Source organism: Raphanus sativus, chromosome 1 (genome assembly GCF_000801105.2).
Source record: "Raphanus sativus cultivar WK10039 chromosome 1, ASM80110v3, whole genome shotgun sequence".
NCBI classification, from domain to species: Eukaryota; Viridiplantae; Streptophyta; class Magnoliopsida; order Brassicales; family Brassicaceae; genus Raphanus; species Raphanus sativus.
The window spans coordinates 23,836,954-23,862,333 of NC_079511.1; the positions used below are offsets into that span (position 1 = coordinate 23,836,954).

Sequence of the window (25,380 nt, forward strand, 5' to 3'; positions counted from 1 at the left end):
AAGAAAATTCTTATTCACTTCAATATTATGAATAAAACATTACTATTACTTCACCTAAGATGAATCACATTAATTCACTGAGAATCTAATAAAAACATATTTTATAAAATACTAATGTCACATTCAAAAAGCAACAATATTTACTTTAAAAAAACAGCCTATATTTTTTTTTAACACTGAAAGAAATTATATTAACAAAGCGTTTTTACATGAGCCGGCGATTGATAAATCCCGGAGATGATGCCGGCAGACTACACAATAGTCTCCAGAGTCAATAGCCCACAAGAGGGAAACAAAGTAAAAAACAACATACATAATCTAGACAGATAGAGAAGGATCTAATAGCTAGAAGCTATGAACAAATTTGCATGTCACCTTTGACCGAGATTCTTTGCGAGAATAAATGATGGAGCCAACACACGGACAAACCCATCAGATAAGGAGACCTCCTATAATGAATAGCCCAAACTTGATAAGACCACAGCTCCATTCACCGATGCGATAGAAATTCTTCAATTTCCTAAGCTTTGACCGGGAGAGGCGACTTCGGAGTGATAGATACCAGAAACGCCATATGAGCATATTAAATGATATAGATCTCGATGTAGAAGACAAGGAGCGAATCAAACGACTCTGGTTTCAACCGGCCTCAAGAAACCGAGGTAGGAAGAAGATCGAACCAGAGACGATTCAAAGAAATCTCAAGGCCAACATGCAAAATAGTTCGATCAAAAACAGATCACAAACAAAACCGACTAGATCGTGCATGCACCGAGAAACGATTAAACCAATAAGATCAAAACCAGCCTCAAACCTCCGGAAAGGAAGAAGCAAAAGGTAAAGATCTAATCGGTTTAAACCAAAAGGATGAACAGATGCAAAAGATTAACACTAGTAGAAATATGTCGCATAGCCACGACAGCTATCGTGCTGAAGAGCTGGTTACTCAAGCAGAGATGGAAGCCACACAGCTCTCTAACACTGAAGGATCACCCGGGAGTCCAAGTGCATCATCTGCTCCTTCTCGCCTCAAGATAAACAAAGCTTATCTGAAGGTATGTTTACTTGCGATTTCAATTCTATAAATTTTTTTATGTTCTGATTTGTTGTGGAAATAGATTTAACTTAGAGCTGCTTAAGAATGTGGTTTAAAATAGTTCTTGACTGTTTAAGAAATATGTATGACTTAGAGCTGCTTAAGAATCATTAATGACTTAGAGCTGTTTATTTTATTTTTTTGAGCAACAGAGCTGTTTATTTACAGTCTGATTTGTTGGTGTTGGTTTTGACTGTTTTCAATTTCCTCTCACAGAATGCTAAGGGTAAGAGGGGGCATGTTTATGGACTGGGAAGTGCCCAATACAGGGAGCAAGCACCTTCTTCTCGCGACCCTAATGGTCTTGCCCGCAACCTGGAGATGGAGATGCGTGTGGGAGGTCTTGAGACAAGCCTCAACACTGTCACTGCTGATGTTGCTGGGGTGAAGCATGCCGTTGCTGAGCTGAAGGAGGACGTGTCTCAGATGAGGCAGGACTTTGCATCAACAAGAGATGCAATCAATGAGTTCCTCCAAACACTGCGCCCCCAACAAGCAACTGGACAGACTTCTGCTCAGCCTCAGTCCCAACTACTCAGCCTTAAACTGTCGATGGCATTTGGAAGAAGGTTGTTCATCCTTCTCTTTTGTAACAAGATTAATCAAACTCTAGCTAGTCTTTCTATTCGGAATAGAGTCTTCTTAGACTCTTTAACTGTTATCTTTTGTAGAGTCTTTTAAGACTTTAACTCTATCTTTTGTAGAGTCTTTTTAGACTCTTAAAAACTCTCTCTTTGTATAATTATTATCTATGTTTCTGTAATGTTGAATCTTATCTTTTATATAAATGCAATTTCTGTTTTCATTTGAATGTGCAATATTTAAATTTGAATGGAATCATAAATTGATAATATTTGCAATTTAAACCGGATCAAATGAGGAGCACTTTCAAAAGTGGTTCTACAAAACAAGCCACTAAAACAATACTGGTTAGGGCGTGGCTAGACAAAACGAACCGTGGCTAAGAAAAGACACGAATACGTAATCGTAAAACCGTGGCTAAAATTAGCCACTATAACTGACTGGCAACATCGTGGCTATACTAGCCACTACAAAAAGCAACGCTATTTTAATTAGTGTCGTGGCTAAAGAAGCCACGATAAGGTGCATGGTAATACCGTGGCCTCAAGCCATGAATAGCCACGCTTTTCTTCCAGCCACGAGGCTATAGCCATGTTAGATTTTCTTCCCTGTGGCGTGGCTCTTTTTCTAGTAGCCACGAATTTTTACTCTATAGCCACGATTTTGTAGTGGCTATGCGCCAGATTTCTACTAGTGTAAACCCGACTATGGCTCTGTGAGAACAGCCGGAGTCAGAGATCGGATTGTAACTCTTGAAAGAAGTTTAGAAGAGAAGACGGAAAATTATAGAAAGAGTTTTCTCAAAAACAAAAATCAGCCTATCTATCTTTGTTTTACTGTTTTAGACATTTTCTGATTTATAAATTCTAAATTCATTTAATTGTTTTAAAAATACACAAAAACTTATAAAATTTATAGAGCAACTATTTTCTGGTCTATTAATTGACCAAAAATGATATGTAAACGGATTTTTTCGGTGTAGCGCGGTCAAAGATTCTAGTTTTATATATGTTTAATTTGCATTTGTTCTGCTTGAATTATATTATTTGTTGATCTGCATATTTTAATATGTGTCATCCTTTTAAAGCCTTATTTGTTTGTCACGTAAGACAATTGTTTGTTTCACATGTTTGTATTGCGAAATAGTGTTTGGAGTTTTGTAACACGTCACAATTTGGTTGATTAGCAACTATTCCACTGAAGTTTTCTTCAATCTGATATAATTAATACAAGGGAAATTAGGTGTAGTAACCAAAAAAACTATAATTCACTCACTAACCAAAAACCCATCCTCTCTCATACTCTTTCTTCCTATCTCTCTCTATTCTCTCTTCCAAAATCTAATTACCTTTTTTATTTGGTTATTAAGCAAAGAAGCCCTTAATATAACCCAACTCCTAGGTCACTAGGGAAGAATGGCGGGAAATAGAAGAGCTCCTGCAAAACAAAGCCCACCTATGTTAATTAAGCAAATAAAACCCCTAAAGCAAACATAAATTAACACCAAACTTAGCAACGTTAGTTTATTTGTTTTTAAACACTTGCAACGTTAGTTATTCTTGACAAAAAGGCAACTTAAGTCACTTTTTGGGGATCATTCAAATATAGTAGACGCTAAACGTATAGACATATCTAATAGTCTATAACAACTATGATGCGACATCATGCTCATACAGAGACAAACCCTACGAACTCTATTATTTTCAATATTCATAGTTCCAACTTCCAAAACATAAACAAAAACAAATAACTAAAGTTTTTTGCAAAAAAGAAAAACAAATAACTAAAGTTGAGACTTGGTATAATATTAAAAAGGAGAGAAGTGCCATCTCGAGGCGACACGAGCACTTTCCCGGCGATTCCTCCCACCACACATTGCACACCATTGAAACTCTCCAAAGCTTTCTTTGGATTCCCGTGAACCTCTCTCTCTTTCGCCCACCTCAAGAAATGTCCACGGGTTTTCGTGTTTTCATTTGTTTATTTATTAAGAAAACTTTTCTAAAAAATATTTACCAAACAAAAAACGAAAACTTTTTAAAGAATGTGAAAATTCCAGGCTTACAAATCTATAATCTTTTCAGTTATATAAAACTAGTCCTCAGAAATTCCAATTTAAAATAACATTACATACTAAAAGACATTCCGATTATAAAAAAAAAACTAAGCTACATACAATAGTACTAAGAGCTTCTTTGTGAAATAGCTAAAAGAATGGAATTTAGTTTTGTAGAGAGGATAGAGAGAGATAGGAAGAGAAAAAAGGAGAGAGGATGTAATTTTTTGTTTTGATAACCGTGGAGGTCTGGCGACCGAGGTCAACCGACTAATCCCACGAGACCCACGGTACTCCACGTATTCTTGCGATTTAATGCTAATCTGGGTGGCCACACGAAGTTTCGAAACCGGGTTCGTATTGGAATCGTAACTTCTTCAAGACCACTAACCCACCACCATGTGGTTGAAAGGGGTTGTGATTTTAGTTAGTTAATATATTATTTTTTATAGTTATCTCATCCAATTTCCCTAGTACTAAATCACCAAAATTTTGCTTATTAAAAATTTCAGAATTGAAATATATGAAGTGCTAAAATTTGATATTTTGCATTCATGGCATCTCACTTTTCTATATTTTTAGAGTATCTCCAACCATTCCCTACTTTTACCTTTATAATATCATTTAGAGACAAAATCATTCAAAGAGACAAAATCACTCAAACCCGCCTCTATTTCTATCTCTAAAATAGAAATTGCTATTTTATCTTCTATTTATAGAGAAAGAAATAGTATTCTTTTATATTTTATTCTATATTTGGAGATCTCTATTTTAAACAAATACATTGGATCAAAACACATCTCTATTATAGAATTCCTCTATTTAGAGGTAAAAATAGGAAAATACATTGGAGATTGTCTTATAAATCTTATGGCATCCCAATTTTAGTATTTAAATTATATTGAATTTATATAGCGATTTATATAAAATTAAATTCTAATGATAAAATATATATTTAAAACTTAACAATTTTATAAAACAGAACGCCATAACTTTAGAATTATGTTTGATCGAAACAATATTTTTGTTGAATTATTATAGATTTCATTACATAGTTTATTAACTTTATTCAGAAACCATATTAGACTATGCATGTACGAAAATTTCAGTATTAAGAGATCAAAAATTACTTGTGAAGTAAGTAGAAGGTAGAAAACAAAAATTAAGAGATCCATGAAAATAAATAAACTTAAACTGAAAGTATGGAGTTATTCATCAATAGAAAAGGTTAAGACATTGAACGTTAATTATTTATTTGGCCTTTTCCATTATTTTCCAGATGAGTTTTGTGAAATGTTTCCAGATATCTAGTCTTTTTAAAGCCATTATAACAAAATAAAAATAATAATTAGCCTTTTCCATTATCTTTAAATTTTATTTTTTAAATTAATTTTTACTCGTCCAAAAATATTTTTAAAAAACATTGATGAATCTATTCTTGTATTTCCATCTAGGTTAGCTTTATCGCTTTAATAAAATTAAATTTTATTTTCTAAAATGACATAAAAGGAGACCAATTTTTATAAATTATGTATTTTCTAATAAAAAGTTATGGCATTGTTAAAACATTAATATATCTTATTTTATTTGAATCAGTTTCATTTTAATTATTTAAATATTTATATATAATTTTAAAAAATTTTGACAATATTTTCTTTTGGTTAGACTCATAGTTGTATTTATTTTTAATCATGCATATAAATCACTTTTTCCTTTTATCAAAAAGAATTATTACTTACTTCTAAAAAACTGAATTTAGTTTTTAGCTTACCTATATTTTATATTTTATTTTTATTTATAAATAGAAAAACCCCAATTTTTATTTTTCATTTATTTTTAAAAATATTTATTTTCTTTCTTTTTATTTCATCTAATCATAAAATATTTTTTACACATGAAAGTTTGATCGAACGACTTGATACATGTCAAATTATACCAACCGTACTAACTTAAAATTAAAATACATTTTTATATAATAAAACTAACATCATCTGACTACACATATATTTCCTTTTTAATAGTCAAAGAACTTTAAATGAGATCCTAACTAAGGGCTTGACTGATTGAAATGCAATAGTCGTGTAGATGCGCTTGCAGGAGTTTACAAATATGGATAGTTGCAATTTCTAGCGTTTTAAGCGATTGATACGATTAGTGTAACGGTTAGAAATTGGTTTATTTTAGTGTAATTGTGACTAACTGATTATGAGATATTACAACAATTTAATAATAAATTATCAAATATTAACATATTATAAAATTATAAAATATAAAACATACTTTGTGATAAAATATAATAATTATTAATATAATATGATCAATAATGATATTATGTTTATTTATTTAATTTTAAATTAGTTAAAAGTTATAATTTTAATAAACAAATTCCATAGATTTATATTAAAAAAATTGAATATGTATATATATATATATATCAGATTTAAAAACTTATAATGAATATTCTTTGTTTAAAGTTTTATAAAATAATTTATGATAATATTTGTTAATTTAATTTAAAATATTAAATATTTTTTAGAATATTTATTTATCCACTTGTGATTTTCCGCAACCGCAACCTTTAGATTTTAAAAGGTTCAGTGCAAATTGTAAAATTTTCTGTGATTATTTTAAAATGCCAAACAACTACTATATATTAACCACAAAATATGTGTTTACGGATGGTAGCAAAAATAACTGTTAGACCTAAGTTTGTGACCAATATTCTTTCCGATTAAAACGTTGATATCACATTGGAAAGATTCTAAACCTAATAATATATGTTCGATATCAAGAAAAAGAAGATATATCCTTGATGTGTGTAAATTATTATGTTTAATGAAAACCTTTCTCTCATTTCCAATGTGAGTATTATTTTTATCGTTATAAACAGTGGGTATAAACAGTGGCTGATCTATAAATACCTTTCCTGGAGACAAAAATATTTTATATTATCATATTTATATATTCAATTTTTACTTTTCTAAAGCTAACTTTTAATATTATATTAAAATTTTAATATTTGTATTAAAATTTTTCGTTTCAACATGTAGTTACTATACCATATTTTATTAGGTTTAATCATTGTAGCAATCTGAGTATAAACAAAATTATATTTATTTATCAAATCGTACTTTCACGTAATATCTATGTTAATATTTATTATTGATTATATTGAACAAATTATATATAACATAGTTCTAAAAGAAACTTTACATAAACTAATTTTTTAAATAATCAAGTATGCTATTCAAATAAACACATTACTATGTTATGTAAAGTATGCTATGTTATATTATTTGTGTTGCTGTGGAGCAGTCCAAGTTTGGACTTTTTCGAAAATTTCATCAGACCTAGAGATTTTTCTTTTTACAATTAGTTTTTTTTAAATACTGATCATTTTTTTCCGAGAGTTTTTCCCTAAATAGAAAATCATCAATTTGCAAAAAAATTTATGGTACACATTGAAAGCAAGGAACAACGAATTTTTGTAACAGTTTAGATATAGATTCTAGAAATATTCTCAAATTGACTGAAACAGGATTTTTACTTTAGATTGAAGCACAAAAACCACCATAGCAAAGGTCTCTCCTACAAGAGAAAAATCTGCACCTGGTTTATCTTCCATACAAAAAATGGTGTTTTTGAATGGATCATAGAAAAAAGAAGATATCTATTGCGGCAAGAGCTGGTTTAGCATTTTGGAAGACTATGATGGTCTGTTGGGAGAAAAGAATACAACAGCCACTCTTTACCCTTTACATTCGGAGATTGAGACGTTCATTTCGGCAATGAAATGCATATAGAATCTACGGTAATATCATGTTATTTTTGCAATATATTGTTTTTAATTGGTGAAAATAATTTTGGAATCAGAGGAATTATCACTTTTTACAAGTTATCTAAAAGACATCAAATTACTGAGAAAAAACTTCACTTATTCTGAGTTCATTCATATACTACAAACGTAAAATAAGAAGGTGGATAATCTCGTATATATTGACAGAAAGCAACCGTCATTTGTCGTTTATATAGATGCAGAATTTTCGGTTTGGTCTGCAGAATTTTAATTGAATTAGTTAAGTTTATGACAAAAATAACACATTACTAGTATACAAGAATACTAATATATATAAATACTATATAATATTCAAATGTAAAATATTACTATATCAATAACTATGTCTAAACTCTATAATATGGTTAAAAGAAAACATTACTATATCGCATGTAGATAGTGATCATCCCCTATATATTAAAAGGGAAGACTTTAAAAAATTAGAACCTCATTTTTGTATTAATTAAAAAAAATCCCTTCCTACGTGGCAAGTTTTTAAGAGGTCAAAAATCCTACGTGTCACTCTTAGAGGAGATTTGATAAAATCATAGTATTATAATTAATACGACCAACCGTTATTGTACGTTGAATATATTACGTTAATAGTTTGTCATCGCGATTTCATAGTTTTTTGAATATTCATTATATTTTCGTTAATAGATTATCCTCGAACCTCTCCTGTATATTTTCGAGCCTAAGACGTTAGCTTCTGGAGAGCTTAGCAAAATGATTGGCCATGGGATCCTTGGTAGCTACGCTCTTCAGCTCAAAGGATTAACCTTGGGGCTCAAGGTAAACAGTTGGTACAATGCGTTGAAGAGGAAGATGATAAAGGAGCGACCTTTGTGAGAAAAATACCTCGAGGGCCTGATACACCTCTGATCTTACTAAGCAAGCTTGGCTCCACGAAGCCGTCTCCGTTGTTACCAATCCACTTGGACGATGTTACTATTCTCTTTCTCTGCAAAATTGTTTTTTTTTTTTGCTAAACATCTCTGCAAAATTGTTTAATGCGTTTATATTTTTTCAGTTTGAGTTCAATGATTTCACCAATATGAGATAATATTTTTATCAATATAGTGCATAGGAAACATGATAATGTCCATTTTTTTTCTATTTACGTTAATGAATTTGAATTCGTATATGTTATGAGAAAAATTGTACAGATTTTTGATCATGTATAGTTTGGTAAAATTAAGTTTCCTTGGAATCGGATTGGGAGCCACATGAAAGTGAACCTCTCCTTAATATTGATATTCACGTTTATATTCATTGTTAAAGGTGTGTCCATTATATTAATACTAACGTGTGATGATAGCATTAAATACAAAATATCACGTATCTATTAATATTGTCTATATAATGAACATCTCCTCATATCAGTCTGCGTTCATAACTATGAGTCGGTAGTTATTTGTAATGTATATAAGTAGATACATATATTTGTTTAGGAAATAAAATATAGTATATTATTAATGATAAACTTTGTGTCCATGGTAAGATAGTATATACTCAAAATATTTAAAGCTACGCTCAAATTAGTTAATTTAAAATGTTGTCTTATACAAAAGGAAGTCTACACAGACAAACAATTAAACTACGGTATATGTGTAAAATTTATATGTCATATTTTGTGCCGACATATAAATAATATTTTCTATTCTTTTGTTTCTTTTGGACAAAACAATTCTTGATAATATAAATATTATAAAAAGAGAAAATCAACAGAAAATGAAAAATTAATAAAAACATTGCTGATGTAAGAAAATATAAATTCTCTACATTTTTAAAATAAATATTTTAGAGAACCTTTATTAGAAGATGAAAATATTTTTTGTTATTAATAGGAAATTGTTTACTTAAAAATAATTTATATTAATTAAATTATCATTGATTTTATATTCTTAAAAATAATTACTTATAAAATAATTATTTATTATATTTATATTAGGTTTAAATATAATAATATAAAATTATAGAATTTCATCTTTTTAATATTAAATGATGGTTTTCTTATGTTTTTATAAATTATATTTTGTAACTGAACTAAAACATTACTAAAAATAAATAAATTCGACTGAATTGGACAGACACAAACAAAACCAAATTAAAGCGAATCAAACACAAAACTGAATTGAACACAAAATCAAACCGAACCAAATCAAACACAAACTAAATTAATTTGACTTGATTAGGTTAAGGTTCTCTAATACTCAAATAACCAAATCGAATAGAACCTAAACAGAACCCATAGTTAAATTGAAATATCCCTCCTGATAAAATCGAATAACCAACGTGACATTGTTTGTTAATATTATATATTTTAAAAAAAATCGAAAAGATTTACCCTGGTCTTATCCTAGTATATCAGTATAATTACTGATATGTTGTCAAAACTTCGATGGACAGCACTTTATAAGACGACACACTTAACGAAACGATTTGTTCGAGTAAAGTGGGTGATTACAATAAGTGGCATTCTAATACCTAAACTTACAAAATTGCATAGTAATATATACTAACATTTTCGTTTTTTATTTCGTTAGTCTCGACTTTGTAGATGTGAAATTAAGTGGTTTCTTAGTATAAGGTTTCAAGCATGAAAGTCACCATTGACATAATTGTATAACATACTCGCCAAATGAGGAAAAACACGAAACATAAATATTAGAGTTCTAGCTAATGTTTCGTTATTAAGTAATTCAAGTTGATTAGTTACCTCTTTATTCTAAATATGCTGGCTTCCCAAGACTGTTTATAATTTAAGATAATACTATGATGCAAGTATGTAGCAATGGTTATTAAAATTCTAGTCTCTCAGTTTCATAATAAGTATCATTCTAACATTTTTTTCTTATTACATAAAAAATGTCACTTTACAATCATAATGCAAATTAAACTTACTTTCAGCTGAAAATTAATTTCAAACTACATTGATTTTATAAATAATTTTATTTATCTCAAATACTATTGGTCAAAATTTTATAATTAATAACAAACTACATATATTTCCGCCACTTTCTTAATCTGTATAAAAAATATCAAAGTGTCATTTATATAGAAATGGAGAGAGTATTATTTAGTTTATACTCTCTCCATTTCAAATTAATGTGCGTTTTAGAGTTTTCACACATATTGAAAAACACGTAAAATTTTGATTATAATAATTATTTCCGTGATTAGTTATTTTCACAATTTCTAACAAATAAAAATTCAATAAATATAATTAATGTTTCCGAAATTTATCATTATTACATGCACTGAAATGTAAAATATCTATCTTTTTAAAAAAATTATTTAAAAAAAAATATATCATTTTAAAACGGAAGGATTACTATTTTTAGTGAGTTCAGTTCGTCTCCAGTTTATACAACCATACATTAAAAAAAATAGTAATAAAAGTTAGGAGAAGTAAGAGAAAAGACTAGAAGTATTTTCTTGAAATAAATATTCTAATTTGCTCAAATGGTACCACATAGTAATTTGGATCTACAGACGATTTAAAATATCAATTTTGGTTCACATGATTTCTTAAACCTTAAGTTTATGTATGCATTAGAATACAAAGCAACGAAAAACAAAACAGTGGATCAGGATTTAGGCCGGATGTGAGATTTAGTGGATCATAAATATTTTAAAACAAATTTTTAAAACATTTTTTGAAAAAAATTTCGAGGTCACCCGATTTATAAATATTAGCTTTAAAATTTTTAAGGTCTAGACGAATGTTCCATGGACTGGTCTGATTGGGATTGTATGCTTGTACATGCATTTTGGTAAAAACCTTTGATTAAACCAAGTGAGGACGGTCCAGTGTTTTTTTAGAGAACTTCGGCCTTAATACAGATTCGGGTTTGAATTCCGCTGACCACCATTACTTAAAATAGAATGAAAAAGACGGTCCTCTAAAGTGCAGAAAAGTGCTTTCTGCAGAGATGTAATTAGTCGGGTTTCCATCGGAGTATCCGGATATCTGGATTACTAAAAAAAAGGTTAGTAATTTCATTTTTTGTGTATCTGATATGTTTTATTAGATCGCGTGCAAAAAAAATCCATACGTGATGATGAAGACTTTTGTTTTTGGGTAAAAAGAGATCATAAGAAATAAAGCAGCAAAAACTAAAACATCGCAAGTAATAAAAAATGCCATAGTTGTACCAAATAAAAATAGAAATTCCATAGCCGGTGACTAGAGTCAGCAAGTTGCATAATCTCATACACTCGTCTTGACACACATTTCAACTTCTTAGAGCATCTCCATTGGTGAACCCCTTCCTGGGGTTCACCTTTTCAATTTTTAATTATTATTTTTTTTTATTTTTCTTTTCGATTTTTTTTTTCTTAAAAAAAAAAAAAAATAGACCAATCGTAGGCCGCCGCGACATGTGGGATCCACGCTACAGTGATGAACCTCAGGAGAGAGGGGTTCACCAGGAAGAACTTTGCAAGAGAAAGGTTCACAAGATTTGATTATTTTAATATTTTTTTTTTTGAAAAACGTGTGAACCCCCTTAGAGCACCATCAACCCACGTGTAGCTTAAATAGGGTTGTTTAAATTTTTTTATTATTATTATTTTTTTTTTTTTGGTTTTTTCAAAAAAAAAAATTAAAAAACAAAAAGGACCAATCGCGGGCCACCACGTGTCAGTGGGGCCACGAAAAAGACAAGCAACACAGCTTGTTGGTGCTTAATCAGGCGTCGATGCCTCTTCTTCCTTCTCTTTCTTCCTCTTTTTCCTATTTTTTTAATTCTAAGCCACCCCTAAGCTACCCCCTTTAATGATGCTCTTAAGAGTTCTCAATGGAGATGCTCTTATATTGTTTCCAGTTTCTGCAAGTTTTGTTTTTGTTTTTGTTTTTTTTTTTTCCGCGGACGTCTGTAAATTTTCTTCTTTTTTATTATTTTCAGAAAAAACCTGAAAAAATCCTTTCGAAATCGGTTGATCTTTTGCAATAATACTACTATTAGTTTATAGGTTTAATAGAAAATATATTGAATATCATGGTCAGTTTTTTTTTGTTAGACAGTGAACTATAATAATTTTTTTGTTATTGGATTCAATTTCCGTAATCTAACTTTAGAAAGAAAAAAATCCAACTTGCTTTGGTATGTACTTTACTACATAATTAAGTTTACGACTGAACCTTTCAAGAAAATAAATTCGTCTTTGGAGCTTCAAGGGCTAAACTTTGTCTTGCAAAATTTTCTCAGTCACATTCAAGTTATTTATACAATCGCTAAATGCTAACTAGACGATTTATAAGAAATTATCGATTAGGTTGATTATTCTGGGCCTAGACAAAGGCTAAACGTTAACAAATCATTCATTTGATATCTATATATATATATATATATATATATATATATATATATATATATATATATATATATTATACATGTATATGACATTTTTTAGTTTTTAAGTTTAATTATAAAATTATCTTGATGAATTGTCAAAATCAGATACACAAAAGTTTTGTTTTATTGCAAGAATTCTTAATTCATGACTGATAAGAAAAAGAAACAAAACAAATTTATGGATTTGTAATAATATTATCGTTTAATTTAACATATTTAAACTAATTTTGGATCGATTTAGAATAACTTAATCTAATTTAAATCGTATAAATCAATTTTTTAAAAAATATTTTAGATAAGATCAAGTTACTTACTGTTTATGTGTCGTCTGGATCGATTTTTAGAACCTTGTATTTATATATTAAATTGAGTATTTGCACGCGATACACAAAAAATCTACTTTATTTGCACTCCATATCCTATTTCCCTCCCAATTTTCTTCTCTCTATTTTTATCATTTTTCTTCCATTCTATGGTATCCCAATTATTTTAGTATATTGAATTAATTTGCTCTATTAAATTTAGGAAAGAAGCTTTCGCAAAAATAAAAGAGTAAAATGTCAGACCACTGTCCTTACAATCATATGATCACAGTTGCATGATTTCGTCATTTGATTAATATTCTTTAGATTCTAGGAGCATTAACTATCTGAGACGCACCAGTCTGAACTCTGAGCAAGTTTTTTTTTTTCTTTTTGAGCAAGTTAAATTTGGAGGAAAGCGCAAAAAGGAAACTTATTAATTATTTCTACACAATTTGAACCTTTCATATGCACTCGTAAATAAAGTTAAGGAACATATTTAGAACTTAGTAAAATGAAATGATTGAATAATTAAAAAATGAAATTATTCAAGAGTACATATTGAATGTAAAATTAAGCATTTCATTTCTAATACTAATAAATCTATAATTATAGAATAGTTAGTTATCTTGTTGAGCATCTGATAATCAACGGACAAGGCTTCCACTTTTTCTGGAAAAGGGTCCCAACCTTTTTTCCAGCAGCAAGTAGATTTTTTTTTTGCAGAGTTTTTTTTGCTGTAGTTTAATATCTGCAGCTCTGTAAATTATTAGTTTTACTTTTATAAAATATAACATGATTAGATAAAATATATTATAGCTGTATAAAACTTATATGTTATTAAAAATAACAATTCATATAATTTATTTGAAATAAAATAAAAAACTATCTAAAATTATTTCTTAACGATATCTTTGAATATATTAAACATTTATTTAACTATACATATACAACTGATCTATTCATTAACAATCATCTAATTTATACATATATTAGATGGAGTTTATTTATTATTCAAGTGGCTTAATAATTACGTACCTCATATATTTGACGAAAAAGAGGATGTGCCTTTCTTTTAGTTTTGCATATTATTTATAACTAATAATTAATAATTTCTATTTTGAATTATGAGTTTTTATACAGCCCAAATAATAAGGATGTAGGACTTTTTTCTAAAGCAAGTAGAAAAATAAAGCTTTATTTTTATGTATCCTGAAAAAAAATAAGCTATATTTTGATTATAGAAAAATATAATTTTTTCTGTGGGCTTTAACTTTGAAATAAAACTACAGCATAGATTAGAGACTTGGAGCATCTCCAAGAGGACTCTCTATTTTAGAGTTTGCAAAACTCTAAATTTGAAATTCCAGTGTGTTGTTTTCCAAAAGAAAAACTTTTTTTTCCAAAAGAAAAACTTCAAACCTAACTTTAAAATTATTTGTATTTTACACTATGATCTCTATATTTGTTATAACTAATATAAATCCATAAAACTTATAAATAACTAGCACATATATAAAAAATATCACATTAATATTAATTAATAAAATCTTACAGTAAAATATATAAATAATAAATATAAATACATAATTAAATATTAAACAACAAGAAAAATACATTATATTTTAAAGCTTGCAAAACTTCATATTTGAAGTTTAAAGATGTTTTTAAACTTCATATTTGAAGTCTAAAGTTGTTTTTAAACCTTAAATCTTCTTATTTTAAGGTTTATATTTAGTTTTATGTGTAAAACTAAAATTTATGAAAAATATGTGAAATATTATAAGATGATTTTTTAAAAAAAAATAAAAGGATAAACAACAAAATATCTAAGAATCATAAAATGTAATATTTAATTGTAAAGACTAAAATGTAAGTAAAAATGTGAAACTACAAATTTAAATTTGAGTAGTGACACTCTATATTTGAAGTTTCAATATTAAAAACTTTAAATTTGAAGTTTCAATATTTTCTTTTGGAGAACAAAAAGCTTCAAATATGAAGTTATATAGTGTCTGAGATGCTCTTAGAGTTAGTAATTTTAAAAAAAAGTAAATAAAGATAAGGTACTAAATTAAACCCCAACCAATCATCATCAATATCATTGTTAGGAAAGAAAACGATAACTTTTTTGAAGCATACTGATATACATTTAGGATATTGATGTATACATAATTTTATGTGCACCCTAACCTTCTTTGTGTTTTTGGCATTAATGGAAAATACAAACAACATATTTTTATTACATAGTTTGGCATGCACATATATATATATATATATATATATATATATAACATTTTCTATTACTACTCGTTCCGTTTCATTTTAATTTATCGTTTTATATTTATGCAAACATATTAAAAACATTTAATTTTACATATTTTTAAATTAAAAATACTGTTATCTATATACCTAATTATATTTCAACCAATAGAAAAAAATTAGAAAATCTTGGTTATAAATTTTGTATTAAATTTTTTTAAAATTACTTATTTTGAAATTCAACAATGATAACTAAACTGAAACTGAAGAAATATATTTTTGTGTTAATATTGAATAATAATAATAATATGTACACATTACATTATCTATACTATTATTTGCGAAGCGATTTTTCATGACGGAGCTCTCATGTTAAAAGTTGGAGTGGTTAATATCAATTGTACTCTAATGGATAAAAAAATATATTACCTAAAAAATAAAAACGAATTTAAAACTAATAATAGTAAGAAATATCCAAAATCTTAAAATATAGATGTTAAATAAAAATAAAATTATATATATATATTGTGATGTAATCCGAAAAAAATTTTAATAAGAAGTTCAAAATTAAAAAAAGACACATATAATCAAAAAAATATTAAGTGATGTTTTAAGATTTATTTATTAACAATGAATATAATGAATGAAACATTTTTAAAAATTATAATACGTAAGAATTTTCAAAAAATAAAAATGAATTTAAAACTACTGATAGTAAGATTTATCCAAAATCTTAAAATATAGATGTTAAATAAAAATAAAATTATATATATATTGTGTTGTAATTCGAAAAAACTTTTAATAAAAAGTTCAAAATTATAAAAAGACACATATAATCAAAAAAGATATTAAGTGATGTTTAAGATTTATTTATTAACAATGAATATAATGAATGAAACATTTTTAAAAATTATAATACGTAAGAATTTTCAACTGAAAAAAATAAATTATGACTTATAACTATAATATTTTCATTAGTAATGCATATATTAATAAATAATTCTAAAATATTTTTGTCCCTACGGGCAGACGAAACACCTAGGAATTCGTTACATAGAGCAATTAGGAGCCGACATCAGATAATGGTCTAACCTCATTTATATGTTTGGTTTTATAAAAAGTTAATTTTAGTGACAAATGCATGTGTATTAATTAACATGAATAGAGATAATATGATCATGTATATAATAAATAGTTATATATTATATGTACTATAATTAAAAATTTATTTTAATAATTTTATGTTTATCTATTAGATTAGATAATTGAACATAAATTAATATAATAAAATTTTGGTCAAAAATAAATAAAATAGTTCTAATATATATTATGTTGTTATCTGAAAATAATATTTTTAGTCATAAATATTAAAAATTAATTTCAATAATAGTTATAGATATATATATATATTGTAATGAGAAACTTAATTATAGATAAACATATCACCAATTTAAAAGTTTAAGAGTATAACATAACTTATCATGATAATTATTGAAATAATAATATATGTATCAATAAATATTTATAAAACTATTAAATCCATATGAGCGGGCCAACCATCTAGTACAACGTATGTATGAATATAATAATTTATCTCAAGAAGTGGAATATCAAAACTAAGACCATAAATTCATTACCAACCAGTTACAGGAAAAAAAAATCAGTACCAACGCATTGTCGTCACTCGTTACATGGGAACTCGCTTTCTTTTCTTGAGGAGCAGTGTTTAGTGTTAAATACTATTGTCTCAAGCAAGCTCCAAAAAATTTCACAGTAAGAGACAAGTAATAATCAATTTTCGTACGATGTTGTTGCTAGTTTTATAATCACTTATCTCTACTAATGAAGATTTTGGTGCACAAAATAAATTCTTACGGTGAATGTGCATAAATTAATATTTGGTCATACGATAGTAGAGTCGGTGTTGTTGTCTTATTGATCATGGATTCATGGATGATACAACAAATGCACGCGACTAAACAAAGGCCTGGCTCCTAGCACAAGACAAGCTTCTAATGTAACTTTAACACTTAAATTTTATTTGTTATTTAATTTTAAATTTCCAAACAATATTTTGCTTTGACGGGTGCGGAATCCAATTAATTGGTCAACAGATTTTAACTCGGGAAGGCAAAATAAAATCTCACCCCAATTCTTTTTCCATGTTCTAATTTCAGTTTACATGATAAAATATATAAAATGGAATTATATTCTTCTAATTAAACAAATACATTCTGTTATTCGAGAACGAAGATTATACTTCATTATATTTTTCTCCTTTCTCCCTTATATTCAAATTATTTTGAACAAAGAGTGACTTTTACTCTTTCCAATGCGCTTTGAAAATATTTAATTAACTACGTCGCTTTGTATAATATTGCATGTCCGTACACACATGCAGAAGATGAGTAAACTCGGGGATCTACAATTATACTACTATAGTTTAGAGGATCGATCCATTTATTATGTATTTTATCTTTGATTAATTTCAATGCGATTAAGTTCAAAAAAAATTTCAATGTGATTGCATGTATGTGCACACACAGACGTATACGAATACGTAGTCTTGCGGTTACACATGTATATGAATATGTAATATGTAAAGATGAGAGAGAGAATGTGGTCAATGGTAAGAGACTGAGATATGATTTGCAGAGTGTGGGAATGCTGGGCTTTGGGTGTCATTAATTGCAATAAACGAGGGACGTGAGTTCCAATAGTCCAAGTGGGTGTAATTTAGAGAGAGATATAGAGTTCAATTTTATTTTGGTTTTAAATATATGAGATTCTAAATATATTCAAGTGACCAGGTGACTGGTTGAGTGGCAAGGAGATGAGGTTGGGCATTGACAGGTTTCAGATTTGATTTATTTGCTGCATGAAACTAAATCACAATTATCTTAGTCAGAAGGATATGAATCCATGCTTTATGCTTTATGACCTATTTGAATACCTGAAAAGAATATCTATACGTGGGGGTACATCTCCTTTTGATAATTAATCTGAGCCTCTCATAACTCTGAATATCTCTAGGTTAATCAAAAGAAAAAAAAATATTCAAGTGATAAATTTGCTTTTAGGGTTTGGATCTTTTCTCCAGTGGGAAGCGTAGATTTGTCTTATTCACGACACTCGTGTCCTTTTTTATTGCAATATCATATCCCACATACAGTCAAACATGTGAACTGTAGTATTTGGTATTAATTTAGCAAACATTAACATAAAGGCACTTCATTGTATTTTTAAGCGAGCCATGTGATAGGTTTAACTTTATAATCTGTCTGGCTTCCTAAAAACTAACTTTAAGACTTTTAACACATTCTTCTTCTCCTTTGTTTAAACCCCTCAAGTTACCAGAGGGAGAGAGAGTAAATATAAGGTAAAGATTGTTGCAGCCATACTTAGAGACAAAAAAGGATCTCTTTTTCTCCTCAATCCTTGATAAGTAATCCCTCTTTCTTTTATACGCCTCTAATCAATTTCTGTTTCTTCTCAATTCATATCCTTGCAGGATCACATATATCGTACTGATTTAAGTTTTGAATCTGTAGAGGAGAAGAAAATGAATTCAAACAACTGGCTTGCCTTTCCTATATCACCAACCCACTCTCCTTTGCCTCCTCACATCCACTCTTCACAAACCTCTCATTTTAACCTGGGCTTGGTCAACGACAATATGGACAACCCTTTTCAAAACCAAGGTATACGTAAATGCACATTTTATTTCTATATATATGTTCATGTAAATATGACATTCCTTTATTTTTGAAAATATATGTGAATCTTGTATTTATAGTAATTATTTGAATGTACTAGTTGCACATACTTAAAAAAGGTCATCTTCATATTAAATCTTCTCTTATTCAGATTTTTGGTTTTTTATTTTCATAAATATGGTATGCTTTCTCAGAATGGAATATGATCAATCCACACGGTGGGGGCGGTGAAGGAGGAGGGGTTCCAAAAGTGGCTGATTTCTTAGGAGTTGGCAAATCAGAGAATCATCAAGCCGACCACAACCTCGTACCTTTCAACGACATTCATCAAACCAATGACTCAGATTACTACTTTCAAACCAACAGCTTGTTACCTACCGTTGTTACTTGTGCATCTAACACTCCTAATAACTATGAGCTTCAAGAAAGTGCCCACAACTTACAATCTCTCACTCTTTCCATGGGAAGTACCGGAGCTACTGCTGCAGCAGCAGCCACTGTTAAAGCCTCACCAGACGAGATTAGCGCCGATAATAGTAGTAGCACTACTAACGCAAGTGGAGGAGCCATCGTTGAAGCTACACCGAGAAGGACCTTGGAAACTTTTGGACAGCGAACTTCTATCTATCGTGGCGTTACAAGGTCTTAAAAAGATCAACTCTTAAAGACGTCTAATTTTTTTTTTAATTTTGTAAATATATGAGTTTATAAATATGTTATCTTTTTGTGTTGGGTGTTATAGGCATAGATGGACCGGTAGATACGAAGCTCATCTTTGGGATAATAGTTGCAGAAGAGAAGGACAATCAAGAAAAGGAAGACAAGGTAAGTATACTTGATTAGTTACTTAATTAGTCTCCTCGTTTGTTCTCATCTCATTAGATATCTTTATTTTGGACTACGTATTGCTAATTATGCTTCTCATCATTCTTATGTATTTGTTGCTTGAATCTTGTGATTCTTCGAAATCTCTACAGTCTACTTAGGTGAGTACACTTATCTTACTCTTATTTTTGGGTCTCGATCATAAGACTGTTTTGTTTAAGAGGGTTATAACTAAATTCAGGTGGCTATGACAAAGAAGAGAAAGCAGCAAGAGCATATGATTTAGCTGCACTTAAATATTGGGGCCCCTCTACTACTACCAACTTTCCTGTAAGCTATTTTAAATTCTCATGGATATATTTGCATATTCTTCTAATCGTTATAATGGCTGTGAAAATTGTTATTTTCCAACTATTTTTTTGCTTATTTTAGGTTACTAACTACGAAAAGGAAGTTGAGGAGATGAAACACATGACGAGACAAGAGTTTGTGGCTGCTATTAGAAGGTTGTCATAACGTTATTCTTCAACATATACGTTATTACGTTGCATATATAAAAATACAATATATATATATATATATATATATATTTTTTTTTTTTCTAAACAAAGAATTTCGTCATCCATTGCAGGAAAAGTAGTGGATTCTCACGTGGTGCATCGATGTATCGTGGAGTAACAAGGCATCATCAACATGGAAGATGGCAAGCAAGGATCGGCCGAGTTGCCGGAAACAAAGATCTCTATTTGGGAACTTTCAGTGAGTATATACTATTTTATCATATATATATATATGTGAATATTATTTCTAAACCGAATTTTGATACAACTTTCTCCTATATATATGAACCGCACTATCACGATCTGTCTCAAATTATTTGGATTTCAGTAGATTTAGAGATCAATTTAATATTTTTCATGCATATAGAAAATTATGCGAATACAAGATTGTCATGCTTATATTAATCTGTTTTGCTCAGGCACGGAGGAAGAAGCAGCAGAAGCATACGACATAGCTGCAATAAAGTTTCGAGGTCTAAACGCGGTTACAAACTTTGAGATAAACCGCTACGACGTGAAAGCCATCCTAGAGAGTAACACACTTCCTATAGGAGGTGGTGCGGCTAAACGGCTCAAAGAGGCTCAAGCTCTTGAATCATCAAGAAAACGCGAGGAAATGATAGCCCTAAGCTCAAATCTCCATCAGTATGGTGCAGCCTCGAGCTCTAGGCTTCAGCTTCAACCTTACCCGCTAAGCATTCAACAACCTTTTGAGCATCTTCATCATCAGCCTTTACTTACTCTACAGAACGACAACGATATCTCTCAGTATAATACTAACGCTCACGATTCCTATAGTTACATCCAGACGCAGCTTCATCTTCACCAACAACAAACCAACGATTTCTTGCAGTCTTCTAGTCACAGCTCGCAGCTGTACAATGCTTATCTTCAGAGCAACCCTGGTTTGCTTCAGGGATTTGTCTCTGATGATAACAACAACAACACTTCAGTTCTTGGAAACAATATTGGGATAGGTATTGGGTCAACCTCGACCGTTGGATCATCTGCTGAGTATGAGTTTCCCACCGTTAAAGTTGATTATGATATGCCTCCTTCAAGTGTTGCCACAGGGTATAGAGGATGGATAACTGGAGTGTCTGGTCAGGGATCGAATCCAGGAGGTGTATTCACAATGTGGAATGAATAAAAGGCTGACTTCTCTGTCTTTGTTTGCGAGACAAGGTAGGTTCCAAATAACAGCTATATTATTCCCTTGTCTCGCAAGTAATCGGATCGACTGTAGTCTTATAGATTAGCAGAGAATTTAGGATTTTTTCTTTTACTTTTGACGGCAAAGATGATGAACTTGTAGACGGCGGTTAACAGAGTCCTCAAGGGTTAGGGTTTTATGGGCATTTAAACAAGATTCATAAGTGCCCAAATTTTGTTTAAAAGCTAACCCTTCTGACTAGTACTTTCTCAAGCCTGTAATTCGTTTTATAATTTCAAGATTTATATTTCAACTACTTTGATTTCCTTATATCTTATTTATTATTTGTCTACCCTTTAGCTATACCTTACTGTATGTGAATAAAATTCGCTTCTCCATCATACCGAAAATGTATTTGGTTGAAACTTTGAGTTTTCACGAAACTTCAAAACTAAAAAACTATGTGCAATTGTGTGGTGAAGTGTATAACTATTAAATTGAGTAGTAGTACGTCGAAGTAGAGTCTATCTGTATTGTTCTTATTTAACGTTTAAATAATGTGAAAACTGAAACTGTAATATAATGCGATTTTAGACTTCTAGTAATATAATGCGATTTTAGACTTCTAGTTAGTTTGTATCAAGATAAGTTTTCAATCTAAAATCAATTAGTGATAGGTGAACTGATTCATCTATCTTATATATTGTTTATGATCTTTTTCAACTACACATGTATTGGTTTTAAGCGTTAATTTTAGAATGTTCGGACAAAAATCGATTGGCTAATTTTGGGGCAGATTGATGTGGATCAGATTGGAGTAGGTGGATCGGGCTCTGATACCATATTAAGTTAGATTGGTTTCCAATTTAAAAGGGATTGATGATAGGTAATTAACATATCTGTATTATATATTGTTTAGGATCCCTTCCAACTACCAATGTAAAACACTTTGTGTTATATGTCATATGATGCTACCGGTAATCAATCTGTCTTATTCACTACTATGGTTAAAAATTTAAAATCCTCCTTATAAAATACAACTATTATGAAACTACATTGTTGTGGTTTACTGGTTTTATTAGATGAAGAATTACTCTCTTGGTTTAAGCGAGGGATATAATTCTCTTTATTGCAAAATTATTAGTTTCATATGTAACCATACAGATATGTACTCATTTTACGGTCCATTTGAATACTTCGAGAGAGAATCCATATGTGGACTACACCTCCTGAAGATTAGTATGAGTTTTTCTATAGGTCTACGATACCTGTAGGTTAATAAAAAAGACAACTATTATGAACCTTATTGGCTAAAGCGGTATTTTTTTTTGTTTTAGAATTTATGCTATATATATATATTCTTTTTTTTAAATTTAGTTGTAATATTTTTGTTGTGATTTAAAATCAAAATCTAACTGGTAAGTATTAATTGTATGTCATAGAACTCACAAATTTATTAATAAATTGTTTAAGCAATACTCTTTTTATTAATCAAAATCTTATTTTTTAACATTTATAACAAAAATAATTATTTTAAGATAACAACACAATATATAAGTTATTTTATTTTATTAATAAAAATTCATTAAGGGTAGTATTGATATTAACCACTCTAACTTTTAACGTGGGAATTCCGTTGCGAAAAATCACTTCGCAAATAATAGTATAGATTAAGGGTAGTATTGATATTAACCACTCTAATTTTTAACGTGGGAGCTCCGTTGCGAAAAATCACTTCGCAAAATAATAATATAGATTCTCTATGGTAGTTCTCAGCTTTTGATGCTGATATAAAAGGCTAATTTCTAACGATTCATTTTTAAGAAGGAAGGTATTGTTGGATGAAAATGGTGTTGACTCTGTTTTAGAAACTTGAAGTGATTTGTGACGGAAGTTCTTAGCTTAATGTTGATATATAAGGGGCTCATTCCTAACAGTTCATTGCGAAGAAGGATGGTAGTGTTTGATGGAAATGATATTTTATAAAATTGAAGAAGTGATTTTCGTTGAAAGTTCCTAGCCTTGTGCTGATATGAATGGCTCATTTCTAACAATTCATTTCTAAGATTGATGGTGGTGTTGCATGGAAATAATCTTAACTACGTTTTGGGAACATGAAAGTGATTTGTGATGTAAGTTCTTATCTAGATGCTGATATGAAAGGCTCATTTCATTTTTCTGTAAAGAAAGTTGTGTTGGATAGAAGTGAGTTTAGGTTCGCTGCTGTCTACAAATGATTCGTCTACTCATATTTGCGTAATATCAGATGTGTTTTATTGGAATTTGCTGCTAGTTAGCTTAGGTTTGCAGCCTGGCTGGATAGCTTATGGTTTTAAGCACAAGTTGCATCTGTTTGTGTGTTTTAGGTTTTGGTGTGAGCAGAAAATCAGTTCTAGGTTTGCTTCTGCTTTCTTCCTTCTCCGAGTTTGAGATTTTGAATCACTGAAAGGGCTCCATCAAAAGTTTGGTTATAGGTTATAAGACAATGTATATGGTATGTTGGTAGACTACAGTCTTTATTGAAAACAATATGTTTCGTTTGCTTATGGTTAAGGGTTGTGCCTATTTGTGTCTGACGTCTGTAAAAATGATTGAATTCAGTTGTTAATTGTCAAGAACTCTGTCTTCTTTCTATGTTACTGAAGCAAAGGATGACTTTATTAAGGGCAGAAATGGACTGGATCACCCAGCAACATCATGAAGGAAATGCTTGATGCTGAAACTAAATCTGTCGAGCCAATGGCTTGTCTATGTTCAGCCATCCTCTGTACAAGCTGTTGCAAGAAGTAGTAGCACCAGAAGAAGCTGCAGCAAAACCAAAGGAAGGACCATCTACTAGTTGCAATAAACGGGTTGGTTTGACTGGATATAAATGTCGCTGTGGTGATCTTTTCTGCAAGACACACCGCTATGCAGACGTACATAACTGCTCTATCAATTACCATGTTGCTGCACAAGAAGCTATAGCTAAAGCAACCCAGTTATGAGGGCAGATAAGCGTGACAAGATCTGAAACTTTCTTCATGTATGCGTCTGGTTCAAGGTGTCTCTCATGTCATATATGGTTGAAGAAAGGAAGCTTGTGTTGATCTTTAGCTTCTTCTATTCTCTCTGCAGTATTTCTGGTGTGAAACTTTCTATTGTCTTGTGTTTGCAGGCAGAAAAAGTGTGCTTTGATGTGTTTCTCTCTCATATGAGCACTATGGTTCGGTTATGAGTACTCCTTGGTGTCTGTATCATATCACGTTCGTGTCTTTAGCTATATGAAACTTTTTTATTATAAGTTTATGCTTTTTCCTTCGGTGGAGTTATTTGGTCAGGCTCTAATTCATTTTCATTTATTTCTTTGTAGACATGAACTTTAACATGTAGGGAAATTACCAAAAAAAAAAAAAATCAACGAGAATTCACCAGCTACTTTCACAACAACTTAAAGATTATAAGTCAATTAATGAGACGAAAAATATTGTAACTTGTGTATAAAACTTCGTTTACATGTAGGAATATTATCAAAAAAAATCAAAATCAAAAAAATCAAAATCAAAACTATACTAAAAGGGGCATATAAAGCCCTCTGAGCTATGCCACATCAATAAAAATAATCAACCAATGAGAAACAACATTTTTGCCACG

General features: G+C 29.8%; 2 protein-coding genes across 2 annotated transcripts; both read left to right on the forward strand.

Moving 5' to 3' along the window:
* Positions 1–928: 928 nt before the first annotated feature.
* On the forward strand, positions 929–1,881 carry LOC108834014 (uncharacterized). Its single transcript, XM_018607378.2, has 2 exons — positions 929–1,055; positions 1,313–1,881. Exons 1-2 carry the CDS (start codon positions 957–959, stop codon positions 1,775–1,777), a joined length of 564 nt encoding a protein of 187 aa, XP_018462880.2. The 5' UTR covers positions 929–956; the 3' UTR covers positions 1,778–1,881.
* Positions 1,882–19,026: 17,145 nt separating this feature from the next.
* LOC108857560 (AP2-like ethylene-responsive transcription factor PLT2) lies at positions 19,027–22,035 on the forward strand. The gene is made up of 8 exons (XM_018631552.2): positions 19,027–19,194; positions 19,404–19,851; positions 19,952–20,034; positions 20,187–20,195; positions 20,276–20,364; positions 20,467–20,540; positions 20,666–20,793; positions 21,014–22,035. Exons 1-8 carry the CDS (start codon positions 19,056–19,058, stop codon positions 21,742–21,744), a joined length of 1,701 nt encoding a protein of 566 aa, XP_018487054.2. The 5' UTR covers positions 19,027–19,055; the 3' UTR covers positions 21,745–22,035.
* Positions 22,036–25,380: the final 3,345 nt, after the last annotated feature.